The sequence below is a fragment of the Naegleria gruberi genome (assembly GCF_000004985.1).
Source record: "Naegleria gruberi genomic scaffold NAEGRscaffold_18, whole genome shotgun sequence".
Taxonomy (NCBI): Eukaryota; Heterolobosea; class Eutetramitea; order Acrasida; family Naegleriidae; genus Naegleria; species Naegleria gruberi.
In genome coordinates, this window is record NW_003163309.1 from 437,037 (window position 1) to 454,057 (window position 17,021).

The 17,021-nt window shown below is 34.1% G+C and overlaps 3 protein-coding genes across 3 annotated transcripts; all 3 read right to left on the minus strand.

Annotated features, from left to right (window-relative positions):
• Nucleotides 1-3,178: 3,178 nt before the first annotated feature.
• NAEGRDRAFT_66512 (uncharacterized protein) lies at nucleotides 3,179-3,877 on the minus strand (the record flags this gene model as incomplete). Its single annotated transcript, XM_002678417.1, has 1 exon — nucleotides 3,179-3,877. The coding sequence occupies one exon, from the start codon at nucleotides 3,875-3,877 to the stop codon at nucleotides 3,179-3,181; it is 699 nt and encodes a 232-aa protein (XP_002678463.1).
• A 2,261-nt stretch (nucleotides 3,878-6,138) lies between these two features.
• Nucleotides 6,139-15,367, minus strand: NAEGRDRAFT_57780 (uncharacterized protein; the record flags this gene model as incomplete). The annotated part of the gene is made up of 1 exon (XM_002678418.1): nucleotides 6,139-15,367. The coding sequence occupies one exon, from the start codon at nucleotides 15,365-15,367 to the stop codon at nucleotides 6,152-6,154; it is 9,216 nt and encodes a 3,071-aa protein (XP_002678464.1). The 3' UTR covers nucleotides 6,139-6,151.
• A 180-nt stretch (nucleotides 15,368-15,547) lies between these two features.
• Nucleotides 15,548-16,114, minus strand: NAEGRDRAFT_66514 (uncharacterized protein; the record flags this gene model as incomplete). The annotated part of the gene is made up of 1 exon (XM_002678419.1): nucleotides 15,548-16,114. The coding sequence occupies one exon, from the start codon at nucleotides 16,112-16,114 to the stop codon at nucleotides 15,548-15,550; it is 567 nt and encodes a 188-aa protein (XP_002678465.1).
• Nucleotides 16,115-17,021: the final 907 nt, after the last annotated feature.

Sequence of the window (17,021 nt, forward strand, 5' to 3'; positions counted from 1 at the left end):
TTGCTTTAAAATTACAACTCAAATCTTTCATTCCTTCAATAATTCCAACAATTTTGAAACATTCTATTGGTATATGATTTTGTGTGAAACTTGGGGATGATTATCCCACAAATAACACATGTAATTCTCCCACATTCATATTACCAATGACATGCACACGATAGTTGACAATGAGACAGGGCAAATACTGCCAATATCTATGTGTGTAATTCGTATCAATACGGATATGCCTATTACAGCGAGTGCTGGGCAACAGTATCAGAGATAGGTAACATTACGTGACAGATTAAGCAGGAATGATAATAGCTCTTCCTACGAAACCAAATAGGGACTTGAGAAAATTTAAATGTTGTCCTCCTCTCGGTATTAAACTTGTTAAGAATCATGAGGTGTTGGCTTGTTGAGGTTCTTGGACCAGATGTTAGAATGTTGTCCGAGATTCAAGTCGCATTGAGCACAATGTCAGTGATGTGGGAAAGATGTTTGATTAATACTACTACCAACTCATGTCTTTGAGATTTTGCTCCCTTGATTACTAGCATGAGGAATTATAATGAATGTGTCCTTAATATTTCTCATGTTCATGTTTACATGTATTCAAGATGTGTTGAATGCATCCAACATGTGTTGTAACATAGCAATTATCACATATTTCCGTCAAGATAGAGAGGACTGTACAACGCAACATCTTTTATCTCTGTGTGAAATACCCACTGATCTCCTTACCAAGCTTGTTTTTTTTAAAACTGAAATCGATGCTAGAAAAGGAAAGCAGTAATTTTGATATTACTGTTGGTAACAAGTAAGCCATTCACATTGAATATTATTACTTTGAGTACAAATATTATGAACTCTCAATTGCAATCTTCTCTAATAGATTGTAGATTGGAAGAGCAGTCGTTGTTCTATCAGTAATTTATCGAGCAGATGACGAACATTCAACAAACAATCCAAAACTGGGATATTCATATCTAAAATTGATATCCATTATTTTTGTACTGGACTCTATATCCCTCCTTTATTAATTTGAACATCTGTATATCACTGTATATATCTTTGTATTACAATAGCTTTTTTAGTCCACACAACAATGTTTTCTCGTTTTCTCTCTTGTCCTTAGAAAAGCAAAAAAAAACAAAATGTATCAAAGGAAAGCATTGATAACTAACCAATCAATCCTTAGTGTCAGTTTGCTGCTAGTTTGTTTACTGGCATTAAGTATTTTGCATGTTCCATCATCTGTTTTGTGTGCTTCCTCAAGTAGCTCATCAAGTAATGGAACTGTGAGAGAATGGCTCAATGACTTGAATGATCAAGCTGCTAATCTACAATCCTCTGCTTCAAGATTGCAAAAAGCTATTGCAATTTTGAGTATGGCCAACAATACAGCATCCATCATCAGCATGAGAAATGCCCAGCTAAAGAAGATTAATTCTGCACTTGACATGATTAATCAAGAAATTTCAATCTTTAAAATCACCTGCAGTAATAATGATGGTCCTGATTGTAGCATTCCAGTATGTGTATCAAAGTGTTTGAACTGCTCTGGACCTGGAAAGTGTGGTGTTTGTTCTGGTAATTTTGATGGAAGTGATTGCTCTGCATGTAAATCTGGATGGAGTAATTACAATAGCAATTGTACTGTTCCAATTTGTGATTCTAAATGTATTATTTGTCAATCACCTGGAAACTGTACCAATTGCTCTGGTAATTATGATGGTTCTGTATGTTCATCATGCAAATCAGGATGGAATGGTTCTAATTGTTCAACACCTATTTGTGATTCTAAATGTGTAACTTGTCTCTCACCAGGAAACTGTACTAATTGCTCTGGTAATTGGACTGGATCTGCCTGTTCTATTCCTGTATGTGATTCCAAATGTTTGAATTGTTCAGCACCTAGTGTTTGTTCTCAATGTTCTGGTAATTGGGTTGGTTTAACTTGTTCAGTATGTCAGACAGGATGGACAGGAGCAACTTGTTCAACACCAGTATGTGATTCCAAATGTACAACCTGTGCATCTCCTGGTGTTTGCTCAGTTTGTTCTGGTAATTGGCAAGGATCTACATGTTCCACATGTAAGACAGGATGGACAGGAGCAACTTGTTCAACACCAATTTGTGATTCCAAATGTACAACCTGTGCATCTCCTGGTCAGTGTTCTGTGTGTTCTGCTGGTTGGACAGGAGCAACTTGTTCAACACCAGTTTGTGATTCTAAATGTACAACATGTGCATCTCCTGGTCAGTGTTCTGTGTGTTCTTCTGGTTGGACAGGAGCAACTTGTTCAACACCAGTTTGTGATTCCAAATGTACAACATGTACATCTCCTGGTGTTTGCTCAGTTTGTTCTGGTAACTGGGATGGTCCTTCATGTTCTGTGTGTAAAACTAGTTGGACAGGTTCATCTTGCAATCTCGCTCTTGGTGATTTTGCAAACTCACCATTATTCTCCGCTAGTTATGGAGCTAGGTTGATCACATCTATTTTGAGTGGCGTTATGAAGAAAACACCAACCAGACTCTATAGAGCCATGGCAACTTATGGTATGGGAATTGGTTATGGCTATCATCCTTACGCTTTCCATAATGCCTGCAATGGTTATTCTTCAACAGTTACAATTGTGAAAACATCAGCAGGGGCTGTATTTGGTGCCTATCTAAGCATTCCATGGGAAGATTATAATGCTGGGGATACAACAACTCGTAAGACATTTTCAGATCCTAATGCATTTCTATTTAGTATGGTAACATCGAGCGGTGTGGAGAGATTTGTGAAATTGGGTTATTCTGGAGCTGTTGGACAAACTGTTACATACAATTTTATAACACATCCATTGTTTGGAGCGTCGGATATTTATTTGGGACAAGGGATGAGCTATCAGCCAGCACCTGATGCTTATTCGAAACCAGCAACTTTTCAACCTTTGGAACCTAACTGGAGTTATGGAACTACATATTCATTCACTGTTTCTGATTATGAAGTGTATAGTATTTAAATTCAAACAATAAAAGATTCTTCATGAGCCATTAAAATAATGTGATGAAATTCCAACTTGGAAATCTTGCTGATTTTCAACTGCATTTATTTATTTTTGATGTGTTTCAAACGAAACGACATCACTTCTACCAAGTTTATTATTTATAAAACAATAATGATGTAAACTAACAAATCAATTTATTGAGACAAACATTGATTAATGGATGGACATTGAGATGGAAGAATAAAATTAGCATTATCCACCTTTTCAATCATGTCATAAAAAACTTGTTCTTGAGAAGCATTCGAAACTACAACATACGAGCTCAATAACCAACACTTATTGGAGGTCATTTGTGGTTCTCTGAATGTCCACATGGTTCCAGTGGATCCGTTTTGAGAAGAAACAACTTTCAATGCATCATAATTACCAATCTTTCCTTTTGTAATCTTTCCATTGGATGCTGGAATGCAAATTGAATTCCATTGATTGAAATCTGAAACCTTTCTACAAACACATTGACCATCTCTTAAACCATACAAAACAGTTACTGTAGAACTAATCTTGATATCCCAATTGGTGTAATTGAAAACAACTCCATCAACTGTATAACTGATATCTTGTCTCATCTTTCCAGTATTGTAATCTGCTGAAACTTTAAAGTTTCCATCGTAATGTTGTAAAGTGTTATTGGACAAGACAGCAATTTGATTGAAACTTCCTTTCAAAGAAAAGACATTTGGCAAACAACAAATATTTGAATCAGATGGAGCTCTCTTATTGAAAGCAGAACTTTCGAATAATTGATTGAAAACAAACATTGGAGAAGCAGCGTGGCACATTGAAGCCATGGTTGCAACAACAAGTAAGAATGAAAGAATTGTTAGTTTCAACATTTTTTTTGGTATGAGAAATTGTAAGATATTCAAATTATTTTACTAATTTATACATTTTCAAATTGGAAACTCAATCGAAACAATTTAATTGATCAATCTTGAAACTTTAGTTGAAAGAATAAAAAGACTACAGCACCACAGGTTCCCAAGTTGTCTCCAACCTCAGTACTGATGTGGCTCGACGATGCTTAACTTCTCAAATCGGACGGGATGAGGTGCATTCATCGTGATATGGCCGTAGCCATTCTTTATAATAATCTTTCATCATTCAATTCCTTAATCTTTTACTCTTCAATTAATAATTTTACTAAAATTGCAAAAGGAAAAAGAGTACGTGACAAATTGTTGCCAAAAGGTTTGTTGTTCTTTCTGGATAGGATTTGAAATTGAAAGAACAAGAAGAACATCACTGCTAGATAACATCACGGAGATGTATTTATTGGTGTCTTGATGAAGATTGATGAAGTAGATGATGAATAATTATTGTTGGGAAGACATGTGAAAATTCAACTTTCCAATCTTTGGAAAATTGCTGAAAAACATTGCAAATCTACCTTTCCTGTTGTGATTTAATAACAAATCTTGTTCGTCCTGTTGAAATTGAACAAGTTTTCCAGTGCTGTTTTTGGCTGTGAAAATTAACGGTCAAACTTTCATCTTCTCCAACTCTACATCTGCTTGAAGGAAAATTTTGAAACTTTCTGGTATGATGCTAATTAACATTTAGAACAAGCCTAGGATGTTCTTGTTGCTTTTGATGATGTTCTTCATGATGAAAATATTAAAATTATTAATTTGATGAAAATATTCTTAAAGTAATACAATCGCACCCATTTGATTGTTATATCATTGCTGTATACTAATGGATGATGTGGGTTTTACTTCTCCAACTCGACAAAATGTTCCATCAATTTAATCGGTGCCTTTTAAAATTTGTAATTCATGTTGAAATACAACAAAATTAATTCCCACATGTTCCATATTATCCTATCCTCTTGTTCTGAAAATATTTTCCGCAGTGTCGAAGAATTGCCTTTGAAAATCAGCAATGATGAAAACTGTAGCAGAGTGATGAAATTTTTTCCTCTTTTTTTTTGCTTGCACTTTCTTTCATCAAACTTCATTTAATGCAAAAACTCGGCAAAGATTTTCATTTACATATGTAACGGTTTTTGAAGAATAAAAAAAAGATTTTAATAATTTTCGAAAAAATGAGTAGGATCGGGAAAGTGTGGTCATTGTTCGATCATTTTTGCGATTTATTAGCATCTCATCACGCAATACTAAATGAGGAACCATTTGTAAATTTCCCTACTACTTCACTATCGGTCAGCCAAAAGCTTTTTGAAGATTTTAAACAATACACCACCCACCATAGAGATTATAAAGGGTTTCCTACAAGAAAAGGACATAAAAAGAACAAGTCTCTTCTTCCGAAGAACACAACAATGCCAAAGAATCACGAAGGTATTGTTAAAATGTTCAATAATTTCTTCAATGCAAAGAAATCTTACATTCAAGAAAAACTCGAGGAAGATAAAAAGAACGGCCCTACCATTGCAGGTGTTGTTGAAGTTGTTGAGTGTGATAAAGATGACAATGAGCAAGAATTATCAGATGACGAGGTTGTTGTGGATCCCAATGACGAAGATGTTGAAAAGAAATCATATTCTGTCTCGAACGAATCAGTAACAAGTATAATTAAGAAAGATATGAATGAATTAAAATCCAAACAGAGGAAAATATCTGACATTCAAGACTATGAAATTGAAGAAAAGCCCTTAAAGATTAAAAAGAAAGAACTTGTTAAACAACAAGACCAGCAGGCCAATCTATGCAGAGGTGCTATTATAACATTAAAGAAAGAGGCAAAGCAAGCTATTGATATTGATACAGAATCTCAAGATAAGAATATGACACAAACAAAGCTGTGTGTTCAAAAGATAGAACAAGTGTTAGAAGAAACTGTACCTATAATTGAAAAAGAAGCAAAAGAACTTCAACAAAGAAAAGAAAAAGTATTGGCTGAATTACAAAAAGAAGAAGAACGTATCAAATTAAGCATGGGACTTGTAACTACTGCTTCTCAATTCAAAGAACATTTGGTTGGTTTTATTCATGAGAAGGAAATAGAGTTTGCTAAATTGGAACAACAAGAGGAGGAGAACTTGAACGATTTTTATGCAAATCTGTTCAAAAACTCAAACAATAAATGAAAGCGAGTAATGGCCTAAAATTGGTGTAAATTTCCAAAAACGTTTGGCTAATGGACTTTTATTTAAAAACAATTTTCTGATTGTTAATTAAAACATTGTAAAGATGAGAAAGTTCAAAGAGACACGACTTGTCACGAATGTTAATAATTGTCCTCAAATATTTCACTGCATCCCTATTAAATATTCTACACTTGTACAAGAGTGGAAGTCCTTCAAGAGATTCTCTTGAAATAAGTCCAAATTCATCAATAATTGATTGTTGGAATAATTCCTCTTCCTTAGAGTTTGGTGCATAGGGTTTTGGAGCTATTCCCAAGAATTTACAGAACTCATCTTGTTCTAATTGATTGGCAAAATAGAGAGATCCAGCAAATATGTGAATGTCAGTCAACAAGTTCAGTAATACCTTGTCAGCAATTTCAAAGTTATTATTTGGTACACTCCATGCTGGTTCATCAATCATGATACGAGAGGTAGGACTTGTTCGTGAGCAGAACATGAGTATACGAGTTGGTGAAAATTTGTCCAACTTTTGAATATAATGATTAGCCTCTTCTGGACTCAAAATGATAATTGTTTGTGAGTATTCACTGTAGGCCAGCCAAGTGACGGGTTTGAAGAATGGACTATTCTTGGAAGCATTCGAAACAGTTTTGAGGTAATTGTCAGTGGCATAAATGTTGTGATTCCAATTGATTGGAGAGGCCAATAGAGTTTCTTCCAAAGATTCAGATAATGGACGGGCTTTAAGTGGTTGAATGGAGACATCATATTCCTCTTGGAGAATGCCCTTCTTCATGAATAACTCCAAGGTATCGTCAATTACAGTAGCTGCAGGATCACATTTTTGAGGTCTCTCTACAATTCTTTGCTCTTCCAATTCATTTTCCAATTCTCTTTCCTGTTCCTCGTTGAGTATTTGTGAAAAGATAGTTTTAGAGTGAGCTCTCTTATTAATATTTGCTCTAATTAATTCCAAAGAAGGAGAAATATCTATGGAAAAGAGTTTTGAAATGTGAAGGGCTCTCTTTTCAAAGATACTGAGAAGGTATTGTTCATATCTTTCCTGTCCATAAAAATCACTAATTTTGAATAATTCATTTTCAGTGCACTGCTCTGCATATTCATCCATTTTAAGCTTGGCATCATATTCGGTTTTGGCAATTTTTTTAGAGTAGAAGAGCAATCCACTAGTTGACCATTGTAGATAGTGATCATTTTCCATTTGTACTCTATTGTGAATGGACCATTTCAATATTCTTTCTTGGATTGTAAGCTGTTGTGAAAAATTGTCATTAATAAAACGATCAACTTCTTGACTTGCCCAGAAGGCAACAGAGTGTCCTTTTCCTAATAATCTCATTCTCATACAGGCTTGGCATAGTCTCTCAAATGTAAGACCATTACCCAGTGTTACGGCTGCTTTCATTCCAGTAGGGAATTTGAGATCTGTACCTCTTGTGTGAATATCATCAAGATAAATCAAACATCTTTCCAATTTGTTCTTATAGGGAGATATTTCGAATGGAATTATCAAACCATTTCTATCCAAAACAACCAATTGATCTTGGGTGTTGAAAAATACAGCTGCATCTGCAACTTGTTCAGTCACAGAGTTTAACCAGTATTTGCAAAGATTCATATTACTCATTTCAAGCATGAGCGCTCCCACATCAATTAATACTCGTTGGTTATTAGCATTCAATTCAGATATAAAGTTAGTAATCTCTGCTTGTTTGACAACATGATATTCTTCATTCTCTTTAGAGAGGAGAATTTTCAATAATTCTCCAGTAGTTCCCCTAAGGGAAGGAAGCTCATTTTCCTTAATGGTGATTGGCAAAAGGAATGCCTTCGTTCCAGAGAATCCACAAGTAGGGAATTTACTTTCCTTACAAAGATTCCAAGCTGATGCTGAAATCTTTCTATCAAACTGTTTACATTCTCTTGAGAATACAGCTCGATTGAGGAAAAAGTCAATCACTGCCATGTTATTTCTTAAAGCTGGGTATAAAACTTGTGTCTTTTGAATAAAGTCTTCCAAGTTAATGCTCTTGTAATGTTTGATTGATTCGGGAATATTTTTCATTTCATAGACCCATTTCTCATATTCCACATCGGGAGATTCTATTCTTTGAAGGAATTGGAAAACCACATCTAATTGTTCATTAGTCAATCCAGAATAATAATAACTCAATAATGTTAAAAGAATTGCAATATCTGGATGCCCAAACTCGGCTCTATCAGAAGGGCAATCCTTAGCTCTGTAAGGAACAGCCACCAATCTCTTGATATTAGGATTGACTCCATAATTAACTCTCCATCTCTTATTGAGCGAGTGATACAATAATCCAAAAGCAAATATACCTCTCATTAATAAAATTTCCGATTTTAAAATATCATTTGACATGGTAGAAAGAATATCCAACTCAGTTTGTGAAATGGTTTCTGCTGTTAATATCTTCTTAATATTTTCTCGGTCGTTCAATTTGTAAGGAATGAAAATTTCACTTGCCCTTCCTTCTAAAATATCATCTACAATTAAATCAACTAATTGATTGTAAGATGTCTTATCTAAAACTCTAAAATAAGGGAAAGTATGAGAATCTCCTCTAGTAAAGAATTCAACATGTGAAGCGCCAAGTTTGTTGAATAAACTTTCAGCATGCTTTCTAACAATTCTCATAATTTTTTGAGGTAATATCCATCTCAGATTTCCCATATCCAAATCTTTTTGTTCTCCCACAGTATAAATTAATTGATATCTAACATGAAGAATTTCATCACTTTCATCGAGAATATCTCTGCAGTGTTTTTCGAAATAGTCTTGTAATCTCAAATAATCGTGAGCAATTGATTCCTTAGCAATTGCTTTTTCAATTCCTTTCAATTCAAATGACAATCTATATTCTGGAACAGTGATAAGAATGCTCCTTTCCTTTTCCATTACTTCCAATACACTTCTAATAGTCTTTAAATCTGTTGCAGTAATTTTCAAATCTCTGCTAAATGGTAGATAGATTACCTTTCTATTAAGAATTCCACCAAGTTTAAATGAAAGATATGTATAATTGGTCTGGAGTAATTGTTTTAGTACAGTCAATCGAGGAATTTGTGCTTCGTTAAATGCAAGGACTAACATTGGAATAATTACCGATGTTTTGCCTTCTCCCATATTGAATTGGAGAACCATGTTTGTACTTGAGGAAAGCATGTGATTTGCAACTTCATATTGTCTTGGTCTAATCATCAAATCGAGTTCAATTTCCAATAATAACCATTGGGGGAACTTTTTAGGGCTCCAATTAACATGTCCACTATTTTCAAGTTCTCTATCAAATTGTACCTTCTTATTTGGATCATTGTTCATAAGTTTCAATCTGTTGTATCGTTGTTCCAAAGTTGTTAATACAGCAAGAGCTCCAATCAAGTCTTTACAACCACAATACTGTTCAGTATCTGATATCAAATCCTGGAATAACAGATATGGGCATAAACGATTTGAAATTCCACATTCTGCTATTGCTGATTTTGCAGTATCGGAAAAATTAGAAAGTTTACATTCCAGAGCTTTCCAAATTTTTTCTTTCAATTCCAATATGACAGAAATATTAGGCAGTTGTGCTGAGGTTACTTGGTTTGGGTTATTGGCTGTCAAATAACTGCCCTCCAGGTCTAGAATGTACTCGTTGTAAAGAGGGTCATGAGAGTCATGTGAAAATAATTGAACATCATGCTCCAAGGTTTTGATTACATCCTTCTCACAATATGGTGATATGTCACCTTTTTCAAAAATGTATTTAGCCATTTCTGGAACATCAGCTAATCCAAAAACAAGCTTATTTCCATCTTCTTGTACCTTGGTAAAATTCTGAATATCAAATGTTTGATTTGTTTCGTTTGGCTGTAAATTCTCCATTGTAATGTTGACTATTGTTATGTCACCTTTAGCATTATTCATCATATTTTGGAGAACTGATTTAATACCTTGTAAAAATTTTTGAACTCGTTCTCTATTGTAAAGTGTAGATAAATAGTTATTGATATGATCGACAGCTTCACTCTTATCAATAAAATTTAATCTTCCAAATTTGTTTTTCTCCATTAATTGCTCCTTATTGAATGCTATTTCAGCAAACCTTAGGCATGTTCTAATATCATTATTAAACGTTTCATGGTCATCCTCATCATCAAATGTTAGTCTACTATTTGCCGCTTTCAATAAATTTATAACGTCATCTTCATCAAAATCAGTACATTCCAAATCATCAACACTTGAAAAAATTAAAGGTGAATGTTGATTTCTAAAAGAATTGGCAAATAAATTAATAATCATGAAACAAGCCAACATTTTCTTTTTTTCTGGGAATACATAACCGAGATAAGATATGAAAACTTTGAAATCGGCAGGTGTTTGAGTTTTGGCTGCTTCATAGAGTGTGAGGAAATCATCTTCGAGGTCAATATTTTTCCAATCATACAGGAAGTTCTCCACTTTTTTTTCTGGATTGAACGAGGACACTGAATTGATAAGTTCAACTGCTGAAATTTTCTGAAAATTATTTTTTGAAATAGATGCCAAGTACTTGCAAGCAACATAGGATGTCATTGAAGAGATCTTGATTGTTTCAACATAATTGACATCTTTTTGAGAACTAATTCTTAAACGTACAATAGGATTGTAATAATTAAGGTAGGCTTTGTAATACCTTCTTGCCAAGAAGAGAGGATCTTCCTCGTCACTCTTTTTAACACTACTGCCACTTTCCCCGTCTAGGAAAATTGTCTCCTCTGACTTTTTAACAATAGAGTCCACAATTAGTTTGTAAGCATCCAAAAGACATAAACTTGATAAATTTGTTTTAGGCCATGTTATCTTCTCATTGACTTTCATTTTTGGTGGATGGAAGCTTCTGTCAGGAGAAATAGATGAAATGGCCTCTAGTAGAGAGGTTTCCAATTTTGAGAGAGGTCTCATTGGCCAACATCTTGCAGATTTCAAAATTTTGAGAGCTGATTCATAACCTGTTAATTTTGTGAATGGATCGACTATTACAGAGCTGGTGATACCATGAAGAAGTGCCAAAAAAAGCCAGGACGATAAGCTATCATTAGCTTCTAATTGCCACATGTACTCATTAACAGAATAGGTGAAATAAGGAGTATCTATTGATTTAGTCATATCGATACGTGTTAAATGGTGATGTTTGAATTTTTCTGTTGAAATTTCACCATTTGGTACAAGCACAATCTTTTTAGAAGAGTTTGGATTTTCGTCCTTCAGCATTATGGCATTAGAAAGTCCAATTAATGTACCACAATAAAATGAATCGCAAACTATCATTGAAAACTCCTTTGATCGTAAATAGCTGTTGTTCACCAATTCAAAGTGAAGTCCCAAACGTGGAAGTTCCACTAACACTTCATCATTATTTGCAAATATATGAATATTATGTTTGAGTTCAATTCTTGAAATTGATTTCAATACTTCTGTATACGTTTCTCCAAAATAATTCATGAGTACTCTTTCAGTACCAACTTCTTTCAATTTCTTTTCTGTGACATCGAGTTTGTAAGCAATGCTACTTTTAAATTTTGGAGAAAAGAAAGAAATAGGTCTGAAAAGCACACAATTAGTTGTAACATCATACCAATGACTGTAGTTTTCCACAAATTGAGCTGGAAGATCATATTCAAAAATTTTGTGAGACAATAAAATAGATGTTTCAGAGCCATGCTTCAGAATGAATTGCATACTTTTTCTAAACTCCAGTTGACAGCCGTCAATATCGTACGATGTCACAAAAGCATCTGGACGTGTGGCTTGTTGCACATCAAACACAAAATTACCAAACACTCTCTTATACTTTGCATCTGCTGTGATAGGATCAGGAAGTCTTCCAATTGGATTTCCATTGACAAGGAATGTTCCTCTAACAATATTGAAGGCAATTGCTGTAAATCCCGAATCGGTAAGAAGTGCTGCCTTAACCCATCCATTGGCTACCTTTTCCCATTTTGCATATGGATCAGTGTATCCAGACCAATAGAACTCAGCAAATATATTCAGTGCAATAGATGGTAATCCAATATATTTTTCAATTAAACAAGCAGTTTGGTAATAGCGTCTCAATAGGAAAACTTTGAGAGTGTTTTTAGGAAATGTGAATTGTTTGCTCAACACAGTGTTGTCATGAATTCTAGAAACACATTTACACCAAATTTCTACGTTTGTGTGAATAGCTAATTGAGGTTTTAGTACTGAAGGTTCCAAATTGAATGTAAGAACTGCACAACAATTAATGTCAATCAGATTTTGTCTAATTTTGGCTATTTCTAGAGGTGGAGAATCAGTCATTGTAACAATAAGCGTTTCAATGTCTTTGGACCACTTCAATATCAAGTTTCTGATTTTGGTCAAAAATTCAATGTACTTGTCAATAATTGATTGAGTAATATGAATATTGATAACCCTCAGAGCAGCAACTATTAAAACTAGTACAACTTGGTATGATTTCCAGTTTTCCTTATACTTTTCCAATATAGATTCGAGCAATTCCAAAAGTTTTGAGCAAAACATTGAATTTTGTAATGGCTCATTAACTTCTCTGTACCACACATCAGAATCGTTTGGGCAATTTTGAAGCATGGATTGAAGCAGTAGAACAGTAACATCTGGCCTCTGAATGGAAAGTTTTTCATTGGCCAAACATCTCACTATATTGTGCCACTGTAGTCTAAATCCTGCCCGTAGTGAACCATATTCTACAAACTCGGCCAAACTTAGATTTGGATGACAGAGTGCTTGGTTGGCTATTACTTGATTTTGAGAGTGATCGAAACCACTAATAGCCCATTCCAGATTGGCATATTCAGGTGATTCAATTTTAAAGGTAAAATTACTTTCCTTCATTGATGAATGAGTCATTGTGTATGTGTGGTCGTTACCAACTGTTGCCACTAGGTCACATCCATTTGGTTTTAAAAAGCTATCCTCTGAACTCTGTACATGCTGCCGTGAGTAGTGAGTGTCAGAAAATCCTTTCACAGTACTACCAATAGTTGAGCAAGGTGGACGTCCAGATGTGAAATTCTCAAGGTAGCCTTGTTCTCTCCAAGTGCTTGGAATTTTATCTGTTTTCTGAACTCGGCATTGAAGCTGAGCCATACAGAAGAATGCATCTCTATAATTCATATAATAATTCGGAATTAATAATTCAAAAACAATTGCATATTGTTCCACATATCCTGAAGGTAAAAAATCTTCAAAAATTGAAACATAAGTATTGTCCAAACTTCTTTTCAATGAGCATTTGGAGCAATATTTGGAATGCCTTGTATAGCCATGAACATTAATGAAATATTCACATTCCATATTATTGTATCTGTTATAGTTTCTTTGATAATCATTCTTTCCTCTCCTTACTTCTTCAAGCTTTTGTTTTTTTCTTTCTTCATTCTCTTTTAGAATTTGATCCAATGTTTGTCTCATTGTCTTGTCGTGTCTCACAAAAAGGACACAATAGGAGTTAGCACTGAGTTTGTTTGTCAAAAAATCACATGGGCGTTTGGTTGTCTTATCGAAACGTGTGAAATATTGTTCCAATTCGAGAGCAAATTTCATATCACTCGGAGAATCGAGTAATAAATATTTAAATGTAGATACATCCACTCCTGTTGAATATTCTTCTAACAGTTTGGAGCATGAAATGGCTATAATGTGCATAGCTTTCAAGAAGCCAAATAATGTCAGTATGAATCTGCTCTTTCCTATTGGATCGTTTTCATAGAATTTCGAACCTAAATTGTAATAGGCATCCATTTTCTTATATACTGTATCAGAGAATGATTTTCCCTTCTTACTTTCATCAATGATTGTGAATAGCTCGTCTCTAACCCATGATTCATACTCCATTAATTGTCTTGTTGTGTAAATGTTATCATGTTCTTCCTTAGGAAGTGATGAATTCAAAAGACTGATTTCCCTTTGTTCAAAAAGGGTTTTGTTGTCCTTAATCTTTTGCAGAGAGTTACTTAAATTTTGAGAGCAAGAATCGGTATTCTTTGGAAAATTAGTGTTAAATGTATCATTCTTTTTGATTTCCTGAATTGTTACATCCATTCTTTTTTGGATGAATTCCTTTGTGTCTCTAGTTGTAAATAATGCTGATGACTTGGATACGTGAAGCATATCCTTTAACTTTTGATTATTCACCTCTTTGCTTAAGGTACTTTTAAGGTTTTCTAACTTGGTCGCTCTCAATGAAATTTTGATTATCATTTGCATTAGATAATCATTACTCATATTAATATACGTTCTCGCTTTTTTGCATAAATAGCTCATAAAATCCAGCATGAAAAGTTTGTAAAGAAACTTCCCCTGAATAGGTCCATATATTTTGTTGAATTTGTAATGCAGTGATGCTTTCAGGGAAATCCAGAAAGGAGATCTTCTTGTGCCATCCTGTTTAGGCCTCACAAAACTTCTCACTTTCTTTTTAATATTATTAGCTACAATATTAGTAGGACCACCAGAGAGTAGTGAAAGCATCCATTCTGTTATTAAAATTGGAGAAGAAACTTCTCTATCTTCCGAAACAACTGTTCCTTTCCTCTTTGTTTTTGCTGAACTCATTTCCTGACTTTCAGTCAAATAAGTTAATTGATTTAAAAATGATTGACTTTCTAATACTGGAATATTATCATCCAGTACTGAAACTGATAACTCGGGATAAGTCATGCAACAAATGTCACATTTATAAATATTTGCATTCTTTGGATGACAAGTAAATGCTGACGCAATATACTTTGGTGTACTATCACTCGAATATTCGAACATTAACAAACAATTATTTCCAGTTAAATAGAACGAAATGCAATCATTACTTTCAGTCAGGTAAGATGTAATTGTTTTTCCCTTAGGAATGTCAATATCATTCAAATTAGATTGCACTGCAGCAATATTTGCAAAATATTTATCCAACCACTTTAAGGAAATACCAGATAGTAAATTATCCGAATGTTCCTTTCTAAATTCCATCAAATGGTGCAAAACTTCCATATTTTCATCCAATCCACTTTGTTTTATCGTGTAAAACACATCGGAATACATTCTAAACATTGACTCTGATGCCGTCTTACTCCTCTGTGATGACGATAACGTACCAGAAGCCTTTGTTGGCTGATTATTGTTTGCATTATTTGCCGTTGTGTTAGTATTTGCTGTTGTTGAAGTTTGTTGCGAAGAAGAATTCGCTGATGGAACAAAAACCATTTTTTTTTTCAAGCAATTTTATGAAATTTTTTCCATCACGTGATGAGAATATAAATTTATTTAATTTTGCGCAATCGGAATGAATTTTCGGAATTAATTGAAAGTAAACAAGATAACAATAATAATATTGTTTTTACAGCAGCAACTTGTATTCAATTTGGTGAAAGTTATTAAAAAACTCTATTTCCTTAAATGTCTAATCAATTTTTGAATTTTTGGAGCATACTTGTAAGTGGCAATTAATCTAAAAGGTTCCAACAGACGATTCACAATGTAAGCCACTGCAAAATTAGCATACTTTTCCGATTGATCGATTTTTGTGGCATCAATGAGATTCAACTGAATTAAATATTCCATCACTGCTCTTGTTGGCAATAATCCATTCTGGAATAACAAGTACAAACAACCCAATGTTGCAAAGTATTGAGAAAAGTAAAAGATTAAACCTGTAGCTCCGTAATTCTTGATGAATTCTTTGATTTTTTCGAGGAGAGTCTTTTTGATTGGTGGATTCTCCTTAGTTTCGGTTGAGGAAGAGGTTGGGTTGATGGTTAGAGGAGTTTGTTGGAAGGATTTCTCTTGAGTTTGTTCGTGATTTTGCTTGACAATGTTTTGGTAGAAAGTTCGAGAGCAGACAATGAGCGGTTCCATGAGGAAACTGTTTACGAAAGGTTTCGAATTGGATTTGGAGAGAATAACAGTGGATCCTTTTGAGAGGACAAAAGATCTTCTTGTAGATGTAATCATGTTGTTGTTTTTTTGTGTTTTGGAATGTGAAATTCAAAGCTGGAGTAGTGACACTTGATTGTAAATCTATGTTCCACTGTGTAAAATAGAAATCCTTCCATTAGAATAAAGATCATCCACAAATCATTACGGAGAAGATAATTGTAAATGTTTATTTTACAATTCCACAATTTCAATTTCATCACTCTTATCTTTGAGTTGAATGACTGGATAAATATCATTCAAGAGTTGAGGATCATTGCTCACTGAGAGTTTCTTGAGAAGAATGAAAGGTTTCTTATTATTGACCGAAACCCAAATTGTTCCATTCTTATCTAGATTCATTTCAACAGTTGTTCCACTTCTTTCATTTACAACCACTTCTCTCACTCCAGATTCTGGCATTTTAATTCCCTCCTGTCCACAGAAAAATCCATCATTCAAATAATAATACCATCCACATGTTTCATGATTTGAAAAATTGTATTTCAATTTGCTTTTTGGTGCAAAGCCAAACATGATGCTTGAACTGATAGTGGAGAGGACTTTGATTTTGTATCTGAAAGTTTTGGTTAATACAACTGTGCAATTCCATTCACTTTGTGACATGCCAATCTTTTTGGCACGTTTTGGATTGGTGAGTTGAGCTGTGAGACTCTTTGCTTCTGAATCGAATGTAATATCCACAATGGCTTGATCAAAGTTTGATCCACAAATGTTAATATTCGAACCAGCAAAATCATGTCCATTTAAATTACATTTAGATAAATTGGCACCAAACATATTAGAGTTGGTAATGAGAGTTTGTGAGAGGTTACATTGAGAGAAATCTGCCTCTGTAAGATTACAATTGGTAAAGACAGCTCCTTGTAAATTGGCATGTTTGAATACTGCTCTGGAAAGGTCGAGTTTTGTAAACTGAAATCCT